Source organism: Protopterus annectens, chromosome 12.part0 (assembly GCF_019279795.1).
Source record: "Protopterus annectens isolate FY-2018-M chromosome 12.part0, PAN1.0, whole genome shotgun sequence".
In the NCBI taxonomy this organism is placed as follows: Eukaryota; Metazoa; Chordata; order Ceratodontiformes; family Protopteridae; genus Protopterus; species Protopterus annectens.
The window spans coordinates 653,535,306-653,548,263 of NC_056746.1; the positions used below are offsets into that span (position 1 = coordinate 653,535,306).

Sequence of the window (12,958 nt, forward strand, 5' to 3'; positions counted from 1 at the left end):
TGTAGAAAACCAGGAAAATGGCAAAACAGTTGTTATTCCTACTTCTTTTTTTGTATGAATTAATGGACACTCCCATGCATGATGCCAACTGGTCATTAATATAGCATTTCTATACCAAAATTAAATCTCCACTAGGAGGTCTGTAACTAATAGAATATACCCCAGAGCTTTTGGTCTCTCCTTAAAGCTTAATTACCTCAGCCTCTGAACCTGTCTGGTAAATGTCATCTGAATTCTCTCCAGTTTTTTTTTTTTATTTGGGTGTTGTTACATACACATGCTGTCCTGCAATGTTTCATAACAGACTTGATCAGGGACTTATATTATGGGACAAGTGCTTCTTCACTCCTACTCACAACTAAGCATAACCTCTCCCTCAAAATGCTGCAACATCATCTAATTATTATTGTGACACTGGTGTCAAAATTGAGGGATTTAGTTAGATCTACATCTGAGTCACTCCCTGTATCAAGAGACAACATAACATGATGGTCTGTGGCATTGAGATACATGTGGCTTCTACCACTACACTGCAGAATACTGCAGGTGTTGGTTTGACCATAGGTAGCTGACTGAGAGCCCAGTGGTGACATCAGCTAACAAAATCATGGTGTGCATCTCTAGGGGAATAGATTTTAGAAGCAAAGATGTAATGCTTCCATTCTTCCCACTCTTCAGGGCCTTGCTCAGACCACACCTGGATACATACTGTGTAGAGTTCTGAATGCCATATTAGGAAAAGGATATCAGTCTGTTGAAAGGAATCCAGTGGAAAGCTATCAGGAGGATCTGTTGGATGGAAAGGAAGAAAAGAGACCAGAAATGACTGGAGCAAGATGTCTTCTGACTGGAGACCAGAAAAGACAAGAATATACAATATTGGTGGGCAGCATTAAGTCAGTGAGATGTTAAGGGGTTATTTTGAACAGAAAATACAGAGGAAGAAGGAAGGGGCACAGGCAGTTGATTGTCATGACTAACCACTTTGTAGAGATCCAGAATTACTTTTTTCATAAGCAGGATTGTGGGCCCCTGGAATGGACTGCCAAAATTGGTTATGGTGAGGGAATCTGCAAAGGCTTTCAAGAAAGAATGAGACAGGTGGTAAAGCTTAGAGAAAGGTAGTGGTAAAAAGGGAAGTAGAGTGTCACAGTGCACTTTAAAAGACCAGAGTAGTCAGATTTATTACCTCTTTCTGTTGTTAAGCAAATGTAAAGTAATATAATATAAAGGAAGGCAAATGTCACAGCTTCAAGCACATAAATGAGGCTGAAAGTGTACAAGTAAGCCAGCAAAGACAGCTGTGTGCAATGTGATGTATACACCTTGCATTATTACCTACGCAAATAATTTTAGTAAATATATGATGTATCTTTAATTCAATATTTATGATGCATGCAATAGAAAATAGATAGATCTTTTAAGGAGGGATGGTATTAACACAAACCATGATTCCAGATACTCTCAGTGTGGGCAATAGTCTAGATGCTAGTAAATAAGTCCAAACATACTATTCTTAGTATATGAAAAGAAAGTACAGGAGTTAGCTCATTAACACCTAAGTGGTGTAGCATGTCTCACCTCTAGCAGCCTACATATATCCTTGCATTCCAGGGCATTTTCTGAAAAGTAAATTTGAAAAGGATAAGAGAAAAAAGTAAATATTTTGTGAACAATAAAAGCTATTAAAACTGTACAACTATTAATGTTATCAGTAAGACATGTTCTTTGCAGTGATATTAGTCGGTTCATTCATAGTCATTCTATATATATTTTAATGTATTATAATGCATATAAACCTAAAATTATACTTCAGCAAACTTTCACAATTTGTCATATCTTGGAAACTGTATTACTAGAAATATATTGTTAGAACATTTTTGTTAAGCAGGCATAATGTTTCCACTTGAAAATAAGAAATTCTTCTATGAGTGCATGTTTATTGAGATATTTACAGAAATATGAAAACATATGCTTACTTGTATAATAAGCAGTATAAATAGCATTGAATATTTCTCAAGATTTGCAATTTACAGTGCAAATTTGAAAGAATGTTTTCTTCAACAACATCCAAGGTTTCACCTTATGTCATGCAACAGTTTGTAAGTCACTTGTTTTTTGAAGTATTAAGTAATTATGGAAATATTGTTTATTTTCATAATTACTAACAAACAACTAGCAATATATAAGATATAGTCTGATATAAATGGACATTGACAATGAATTTACATGTATCCCACCATGGCATATTACACCATATCCCTCAATAACATGTAGGGCTCACATTTATGAACATAGGAACATAAATATGAAAATGCAAAAATAAAATAAGTGATGAGCAGTGATTAATTTCTCTATTGTGGGACATCCTAGATTGACAATATTGATGTCATTTTATTAACAATTCCTTGCACTTTCTAATATTACCTACTGATAGTTATTTGAAAATAAGAATGATTTATTAGTTAGTAAATTAAGTCAGACTTAAAAAGTTATGGATGCCATAAGGAGCTCTGGGTGTTAACAGGAAATATACAAAGATGCACTATAGGTGTGAATGAGTTAAATTAAGTATCTCTGTTTTCTACACTTTGTTTCACGATCTTCCTTCTATCCTTCTATCCTTGCTCAGCTTGGACAGGTCTACCCACCTCTTCCTCCTTTCTGCAACAGACCTAAAATGGCTTTTGTTTATCTAGTAGACCCCTTTTGCCAAATCTTTTTTTAATTTTCACCTCTGCTATCCTCACCTCCTTTCTTGTCTTTTGCTTACCAACTTGTACTTAGCCTCCTCCTCACCCTATTCATTCAGTCTCATGTTTGCATTGCTTTTGCCTTTATTGTTAGACTGTTTCCTATATAACCACACTGGCCTTTCTTCTGTTTTTGCCTCTTCTTCAAAATATTAAATTTAGTCCTCTATCACTAACCCCCTTCTTATTACTTCTTCACTTCCTTAGCTTACATTAAGACCCTAACACATCTTTGATCCTCTCCTGTGGCTCTTCATAATCCACTACCTTTAAATCCTGTCCCATCACCTTTGTCTTTGTATGATCCCAACAAGCTCTAAGCTACGCAGTGTTGTGGATCACTGAATGGTAATATCACTTTCACTAAAGTATCCTTGACTCCCTCCACTTGATCAGACCACATCCAGAATTCTGTCCTTTCTTGAGCAGTTTCACATCAACTAGCTGAAACCATTGGAGTCCAAAACCTCAGTCATCTCAATCTGCTTCTACTATTTCCTTTCTCTGGATTTTGGAACCTTTCAGTCTTTTATTGTCAGATTTAGATCTTCTATGAGTACAACCCTCTTTCTCCTACCCTACTCCATTATGCTCTCCTCAGTCCCTTATACCGGTTAAGAAAGAAATAGAGCGTATCCATTGTTCACTGTTGTCAAAGCTATAGCAAAAAAAAAAAAAAAACTTGGAAAGAAAATAGTACTTGTTGAGACTATATCACTGACTACATTATCCAGAAATCATCACCTGGAATGTGAGAGTCTGTGAGTCCACAGCAAGTAATATATTGTTGGGAGAGGCTAGGACAAACCACAAAGAATCAGATGCTATATAACCCTAGAGAAGAGAAAGAGGAACTGAAGGGAATGTGACAGAAAGTTTAATTAATAAATATAAAACATAGAATAATAAAATAAGTTCAGTGAATTGCCTTTTTTCTTTTACAGTCTTAATCTTGTAAGCCAGTACAGAACGAGAATACAATGGCAGCAGGTGTCATCAGAAATCAAAATGAATTCCATCACCTCTCTGCTTTCCAGTACCAGTTTTGTATTCCTCCTTTCCAGCAAGAATTGGATTTTCAGGAGACATCAGAAGAAGAAGAGGAGGAGGATGAGGAAGAGGAGTATGAAGCTGAAGAATCAGCCAGAGATAATGTTCTACTACTTGAGGACTTAAAGGTCTTGGATCCGTCATCTAGAGTCTGTGAACCTGCAATAAAGCTGCTCCGCTTTGCAGAGATCATCAGCAGTGACATTCAAAGGTACTTTGGAAAAAAGAGCAAAGAAGATGATCCTGACTCCTGCAACATTTATGAAGAAAGATTCAGTGCTGGAAAATCTGGAAGGGAACTATACTATGCAGACTTGGTGCAAATTGCTCAGCTTGGGGACCAAGATGGGGGTGACCATTACGTAACTCTGACCCCTCCCAAGGATGTAGACTACCAGGTCCTAAAATCCATGTGTGATAGAGATAGTTTTAACAAGCTGGGACCCTTGGCTGAACTCTTTGAGTATGGTTTGTATAAATACTTCAGACAGAGGGCTGCAGAAGGTAAGACTGATACAAAACAGAAACTAAGCAAGAAGTATGCTCATGTTATTCCAATGTACAAGCGAAAGCTGCCCCCTTCTTTTTGGAAAGAGCCATCTCTGAATTCATCCTGTGTGCTGCACACACATGGACCTGATTTCAGTGATCTCCTGGCTAATTGGACATCTGAGGCCAGTCATGAACTGCATATTGGTGTTATCAGTGATGTCTCAAGAGAGACGTCCCGGAACAGCCTGGGAACAGAACATTACCAAACTGGCTAAAAGGCACACAAAGCCATCCTTAATGCTGTAGTACAAGAAGAACTATCAGAAGGTCAAGTCCATGGTTCAGATCCCATCACAGTTAAGGCAGAATTGTGTACTGTGTTCAATCCAGAAATGCTAAACTGTGAATCAATGCTACCCCACAGAAAAAGCCATATGACACATTTCAGCTATATGACTTAGATACACTAAGGTATAAAAATAAGGCTCATAGAATATTCTTCTGTATTACAATGTTTTGTAACCAGCTGCCATATGAGACAGCAGAATAGTGACAGTTGTGCAACTTAAAGTTTATAAAATGCTAATAACTATACAGTGTAGTTACAAGAGCAATCTACACAATATGGATAATATAATCAACCCCAAAGAAAGCTTAAGCTGTTCTGCATCACTACAACTAGTAGCCACATTTCCAATAAATATTAACCTCATATACCTGCTTCTGTTAATGAACGGAATGAGTCATGGTTCTGAAAAGTAAGCATGCTGTGCTCTGCATCCTAGATTGTTTTAAGAGTTAACATTCATGACTGTAGTCTGTAAGAGGGAAAGCAAAGGTAGAAACCTACATAGACCTCATACCACTCAGACACCTGAAGTGAGGAGTCCCTTTCTGATAGCAGCTACTGCTAGCCATCCATCTTTAAAGAAATGCAAGACCACTTGGTTTTCTCTGACAGCTAGACACTTTTTAGTCTGTTAATGGTCTATCTTCACCTTCCCACCCTTCCTTAAACAGTTTTATCACCTGACCTTTCCCTAAACTGCTTCACCTTCTTTTTCTTAAACAGCATGTCTTTCACAGTCATATTGTACGCACTGCTCCCTGCTGAACTCTGCTTACTTTACCATATTCTTTGTCTTCTTCACATCCTCAACTTTTCTACCTTCATCTCCTTTCTCTCTCTTAACATATTCCGATTTAGTTTCACTGTGCTCCAGTCTCCTTCGTCCAATAACCTTATAACAATCCTTTGGCCGTCCCCAACTTTTCACACTACATTCATAAACCACCATAACCCTACTTTTTATTCTCTGATTACAGGATCGGCTCAACCTTGATTCTTTTTAGCCCACCTCTGCTAGCCCCTTCCTCCACTGACATAGCATCTGTCTGAGTTTATTCTGACAAGATGGTCACAACCCCTTGTTTCTCTGTCCAGATACAGTAGCAGCTGGTAGTACAGTGTACTTGTTAAAATACAATGTTAAAAAACAGCTATATCATACACAGCTAAATATGATTCTTCCAGTTCCTACTTGCATGCATGGGACTCTGGTTTAAATCAATTAACCAGATCAAAGCTCCTGGTGCTGGATACAATAGTTCTTTCAAACGTTAGGAATGATATCAGGTTGTGGACCATCATGACACTCAAATATACTCAAGAATAATGAGGAACAGTTTAAAAATTTGTATAACGCTCGGCTGCAGGCCTTTGACATGTAACAAAACAAATACAGCTAAGGTCTAGCATACTAACCTAAATATGCTGAAATGAAATTATGCTGACGGCCATTGTAAATTCCCATGTTCATCTTACTTAACACTGTTAGCACACTGTTAAAGCAAAATGTATTGAGATAAATCAAAGTAAAAGTATTGCCTATAAATATGTTCACAGTACAGTAAACAGGAGATATTTCAGAAGTAAAGGAGGTATATTTTAATACCAATAAATCACATTTACAAATGTATGATACATATGTGTACATTTCTGTAATAAAGACGATCACCCCATTATTTTGTTGCGCATGTGCCTAAATAAACTGCCATTTTTACATTTTCATATTTTCAATATTTTCAAATGAAACAAAATATTTTTTTGTCATTTTGGGAAGAAGACTTACTAAGACTGAGTAGAAAAACCAACAATGATGTCATAGAACAAAACTGCACACTGATAAACTGTATGTGATAACTAAGCTGATTTTGGAATGGCAGACAATCTTCATTTGATTACTAAAGCTATAACCTAAGCTATATGGGTTACGTCCTGGCGAGGACAAAACAATCAGCCAGCTTCCAAAGCTTCAGGGCGCCTTCCATGTGCCCAAATCATTAGTCACTTTTTCTGCACCTGAAGAGAGCACTCCTCTGCAGGCTTTCAAGGATCTATGATCAGCTAACGCTGTTTCACTGATGGACAGATAAGTTCCCTTTGGGAAAAAATTCTACTTTATTTTTTTTTAAAGAAAACTATTGTTTCTGAGGAGAAACTTTTGATATTTAACTTTTTTTGGAGGGGTGAGTGTTTAAAGTCTTTTTTACTGTGTTTTTAGGGGAAAAATATACTTTTTTACAATTTACATGTTTTATTGAATATTACTGCTAACCTTCCCCAGGAATCAGGCATCTTTTTCAGCTTAACCATAGAACAATCCACCAGTTCCTTGGTTGTACCTTTTTCCAGCCACAAAAAGAAAAACACTGTTAAGCAGCCTTTGCAACCACAGCAGGCTGATAGTTTGATTCAGCTGCAGGTAGATGACTCTACTATAGCCAGAGCTGGTTCCTCAGACCATATGTCTTTTCCCTTGGGGCCTGCTGGTGTAATGAATATAGCCACCATGGACCATAGGTAAGGCACATCCTCTACCACTGTTAGTATGCCTTTATCAGAAAGGGGAGAGACACTTTTGTCAGTCCTGAGAGAAGGGTCAGGGAATGCATCTTTGCTTAGCCAAAAAATTGTTCCCTTCCATAGGGAGGTGACTTCTGGCAATTCTGGATCTGTTTGTTCAGGAATTCCTGTCAAATATAACACTGGACAGGAATAATTTATTGGACTTAGCTCAGGGTTTAGTTCAGGCTCTTGATCTCCTTACATGGCTCTTTCTGTTAAAAGAAAAATGGATTCTTCTTTTCCTTAAGAGTTTCAAGAGTCTGAACCTCAAAAGGAATGTGAAGGGACATATTAATATATCCACAGATTTCTGATTCAAATTCTGAGGACAGTATGACTTTGGATAGTTCTTGTGAAGGATCATTTTCCTGAGATTATTTACAGAATGAATTTCACTGGGAAAACAATGATGTTTCTTAGTCCCTCAGTAAATAGTATGATTTATTACAACTGGGATTATCTGAACCTATGCATATTCCTCCAGTTCTTTCTGATTTGGAGGAAGTTTTGTTAAAGTCCTGCAATTTCTCTGCTGCCCCCCCACAAAAAATCAAAAAGATTACAAAAGATTCCTCAGTCTTTTTTTATACACTAATCCCAGACTTGTCACATATCTCGTGTATTCAAATGAGACACTGAGGCACGGAATGCGTTCAAGTCATTTATTATACAGACACACATCAGTAGCTATAACGTGTACATATACTTTGAACTTGATATGCTTACTGACTGACTCACTTCTAACACACTCACACGTGCATCTCCATTCAAGCTTAAATTCACACTGATTGACTACACAAAATGGCACTGATCTGGCATGTGCTCAGTAACTTATATGTACATGCTATATAGCTACAATGGCAGACTAGGTTTAATATACGCATTGATTTACATCCTCACTCTTTAATTTTGTTTGACATTGAAAATATGAGAACAAAGGCATATTTAAGAGCTAGACATTATTTCAACAAACCAAAACTGATTTCAAGTCCAAGTCACTGTGCATTTAGGATTCGGTTTACAAATTCTACTCTATCTAGTTACATAGAAATTCTGATTGGATTTAGCAACAGGGACAGTCTCTGGGGATTCTTTCAAAACTGGAACATCAGGGTTTGCATCAAAATTGTTTGAAGAAAGCACACTGTCCTTCTGAATATGAACAGTTGTTGAGTCACTCTGGGAATAAGAGTTGTTGGCACAGGCTACCTGCTGGATCACTGGTTCAGAGGCAGATAACACATCTATGATTCCTTCTGAAATCCATTGCTTCAGATTGTATGATGTAAGATCTCGGTTTTTCACAAATGTTCTTCACAATTCCCACTCAGTCATATTCTTTGTATGTTTGCATTCTCACCACTTTTCCTTGTAGTATTGGTTTAAGGGGTTTACTGGTCTTATCGTGGTACAACTTTTGTGAATGATGTTTTCTCAAAGGTTGAGCCATGACCACTCTGTTGTTCTTTGCTTTTGGTACTAACAATTGTTTACAGATTGGGAAGTGTTGTTCGTGTCTGTCCGGACATCAGTCTCTGAGCAGGTGAATCAAGCAGGTTGTCTCAGGGAATGTTTCTGAGATTGAGTAAGTTATGGAAAACATCAGTACCATCTCTCTTGGATTTCTCCAACAGGTGCTTTATACTCTGTTGATGTGGTTTACTGCTGTTCCAAATTGAACACAGTATAGTTTCCTTTTTTATATATTTCGAAATAGAAGGCCAAAATGCAATGCCTCTTGCCCTTCTTTTAGTTGAATCAGTACCTGGGTGACCATGATGCAAGCTTTTAATATATTCCTGTTGTAATGCTTTAGGAATTACCACTTTTGGACCTGGCATGATGATTCTATCTTCCATCATGAGTTCAGCTCCGTAAGGAAAATACTGCTGAATGTCAAGTATTGGTCTGTCATGTTGCCCGTCCTTGACTGATGATGTTTTCTAGTTTCTGGAGAATTGTGTCTGAAGCTGTGTGATTTCTTAGTCCATCAAGCCTTGATGATGAAAAATTTCTGACTTCCATAAATTCTCGGCCTGCTGGTTCATTTTCATGCTGCTCTGTTGCTTGTCTGGGTGCACATGACAAGGCATCAGCAAGGTACAAGTGTTTGCCCTTTTTGTAAACAAGATTGAAATTGTACTTTTGCAATTTTAAAATCATGTGTTGTAATCTAGCTGGGGTGGTATGCAATGGCTTTTTCAAAATCTTTAAACCTAAAACAGGTACCAGCATGATGAAACAATGAAGCCACAGTACAAGCAAGGACCAAGGACACAAATTTTATTAGACACTGAATAACACGTTTCAAATACTCCACATTAACGTAGCAGGTTTGCGTTTTCATTTAGAAACACTTCTTCAGATGTGGGCTAGTAAAAAAATGCATCAATTTAAACTTTCATAGACATGACATCATTAAAATTCCAACCAATGAATGTTTGCTTAATACATACATATTCATGCTATTAAAAGCAGAACTAAATTAAAACCATCATAAAGTAAATGCAGGGAACTAGAAAGCATTAAATAATTCATTAAAATATAAACCAAAACTGAGTGAATGAATATGTATTGAAAACACTGCATAAAATAGAAATTCCATAATATTGTTATATAAAATTTAACTTTAATCTAAAATCACTCAGTTTTGGTTTATATTTTAATGAATTATTTAATGCTTTCTAGTTCCCTGCATTTAATTTATGATGTTTTTAATTTAGTTCTGCTTTTAATAGCATGAATATGTATGTATTAAGCAAACATTCATTGGTTGGAATTTTAATGATGTCATGTCTATGAAAGTTTAAATTGATATATTTTTTTACTAGCCCACATCTGAAGAAGTGTTTCTAAATGAAAATGCAAACCTGGTACGTTAATGTGGAGTATTTGAAACGTGTTATTCAGTCTCTAATAAAATTTGTGTCCTCAGTCCTCGCTTGTACTGTGGCTTCATTGTTTCATCATGCTGGTACCTGTTTTAGGTTTAAAGGTTTATTTTGGTACCTTGTTCCTTGTTTTTTGGCTTTTTCAAAATTGTTACTAGAGTTTGCTGATCAGTCTCTATTTGGATAGGTCTGCCATAAATATAATCATTGAACTTCAAACATGCGAATACTACTACCAAAAGTTCTTTCTCTATTTGTGCATAATGCATTTCTGTTTGAGTTAAAGTTATGGATGCATAGGCTACCAGTATGCCTTCTTGAAGACATGCTGCATCAGGTTCGTACATTGAAGCATCACAAGAAAGAGTTACAGGTTTGTGAATATCATAATATCTCATTATGGGTGGACTGGCAATTTTCTATTTCAGAATATCAAATTCTCTTTTTGTTGTTCCAAACAGAACCAGTGTACATTTTTGCATGTCAACTCACGTAATGGTGCAGAAAGCTCACTCAAGTCTGGGATGAACTTCCCTAAATTGTTGACCATACCTAAAAAACATTGTAAAGATGTAACATTCTCTGGAACTGGCGTTTCCACAATTGCTGTTAGCTTGGATGGATCTGGTTGCAGCCAGAACTGGTAAACAAATGTCCCACACAAGTAACTTCTTTCAGTTTGAATTTACATTTCTGAGGATTCAGTTTAAGATTTACTTCACGTGCATGGTCTAAAACTTTCCTGAGATTTCTATTGTGTTTATCTTCACCATTGCCTCCAATAGTGTCATCTACTATAATAGCACATGGATAACCAGAATAAATTTGTTCCATGGCACGTTGAAAGACTTCACTGGCAGAATTGATTCCAAATGGCATTCTCAAAAATCTGTATCTACCAAATGGTGTACTGAATGTAGTTAACAAAGAAAATTTGAGATCCAGCGAAATTGGCCAAAAGGAGATTTTGCATCTAAGATTGAAAAAACAGTGGAATTTGGCATAAGAGCAACTACCTCTTCTACTGTACGCACTGGATGATGAGGATGCCTAAGTGCTTTGTTTAAGTCTCTTGGATCGATACATATTTGAATATCATCTGAGCTTTTCTTATGAGCTACGACTATGGAGGATATCCATACAGTCAGTTCTTCTACTGGAGAAAGGGCACCTAAATTCACCATTTTGTCTAGTTCTGCTTTTGCTTTACTCTGCAGTGCTACTGTAACCTTTTGTGCTGGTCTGACAACTGGACTTACTTCATGGTTTAACTTCATGGAATATGTGACTGGAAGTTTACCAAGTTTGGCTTTGAAAATATCAGCATATTCACAAAAATATTCTGTGTAAAACTATCATTGTTATTCATACTTATATGGTGAACCTCTTTATTAAATTAAATCATTTCCATTCTCAGACTGCCTTTGAGGCCTAACAGTGACTGCACATATCTTTTGACTATGTATAACTGTAAATCACAGGTGTTTCCAGCAGAATGGCATGAAAGGACTACTGCACCAACAGTCTGAATCTCTTCACCACCATAAGCAACTAGTTTTGCACACTTTGCTTAATTAGGTTCCTCACCAGTTTTTATTCTAGCAAACATTTTTGTTGACTTAACATTGCACATAGATCCACTGTCTACTTTAAGCTCTACATGTTTCCCATTAATTTGTACAGTACAAAATATTTCACTCTTTGCTGACAACTGATAGTCTACTGTATTAACTGTTTCATTGATCACAGAGACACCATCAACATAGAAACTTTGCTCACAGCTCCTGGAATTTGCTACAGTCTCTATCTGATCTACTTGCTTCTTTGGATACTCTCTTTTAATATAACTCTGTGACACTTTAGACTTGTAAAGCCTTTTGAAATGATTCCACTTTTTACATTTGTGACATTGCTGACCAAAAGCTAAACCTTTTTACTTTTTAGGTTCCTGACTGCCTCCACAATTGCAACAGTTAAAAATGAGGTTGGCTGTGGCACCCTTCGGTTTATATTTCTTTTTCATCTTAGCTTTCTGCTGTTACACATTTCTCTAAATTTATGTTTTAAGCACTCATGGTCTTCCCGAGTTTCAGCCTGCATCACAGTATGGTGGTTCTCCTCCTCCCCTGCACACATGGCAGGTGCATACACAAATAAATGTTCTCACTCAATGGCTTCTGAGCCAGCTAAATTGAAAAGTATAAATGCTCTTATGCATGCATCTTTATCAGAAAATGCAGCCTGTATGAAAACATCATATTCTTGATCAAACACTCGCCAGTTCTCAGCAATGTTATTATAAAACAGCAGTTCAGGTCTGCAAAATTACTCTGCCATAACAACAAATTGCTTTAATCATAAGTATAGACCTGGTACTTGTAATTTTGCTCAAATGCACAACAATTTATTCTATTTATTTTATTTATTGACATTTGTTAACCGGGTTAGTCCAACCGGGCTTATGGCCTATTTTCAGTGGAAACCTGAGGAGAAAAACTCCATTAAAAGACTTTAACAGCACAATACAAAGGTAACAAGTTTTGGGTTAAATACATATATAAGAGACAGAAAGAGATTTGCATAAGTTGTTATACAGGAAAAGGTCAGTATACAAAATTGAAAGCATACATAGAGCAAAATCATACACAGGAAAGGTCTATATACAAAATCACACATAATATTTTACATGTATATTTAAGTACAAACAATTTTTTTTGTTAGTCTTTGATTGACTGAAATTAGTAAGTGGTAGTTTACATGGAGTTGGAGATAGTGAATGGAGTAAAATTCATGTGAAAGGCGTGAAAGGAGGCTAAATAGGGTCGTAACAGGGGCAAGTCTTGGAAATGAGTAGATGAGTTTTT

General features: G+C 36.6%; 1 protein-coding gene across 1 annotated transcript; it reads left to right on the forward strand.

Moving 5' to 3' along the window:
• The first annotated feature begins 3,706 nt into the window (after positions 1-3,706).
• Positions 3,707-6,309, forward strand: PERCC1 (proline and glutamate rich with coiled coil 1). Its single transcript, XM_044090559.1, has one exon. The coding sequence runs from the start codon at positions 3,734-3,736 to the stop codon at positions 4,568-4,570; it is 837 nt and encodes a 278-aa protein (XP_043946494.1). The 5' UTR covers positions 3,707-3,733; the 3' UTR covers positions 4,571-6,309.
• The last annotated feature ends 6,649 nt before the right edge of the window (positions 6,310-12,958 follow it).

Bases quoted from the DNA above. Each gene is read 5' to 3' on its own strand.
- PERCC1 (XM_044090559.1), top strand. From the start codon at position 3,734: ATGGCAGCAGGTGTCATCAGAAATCAAAATGAATTCCATCACCTCTCT.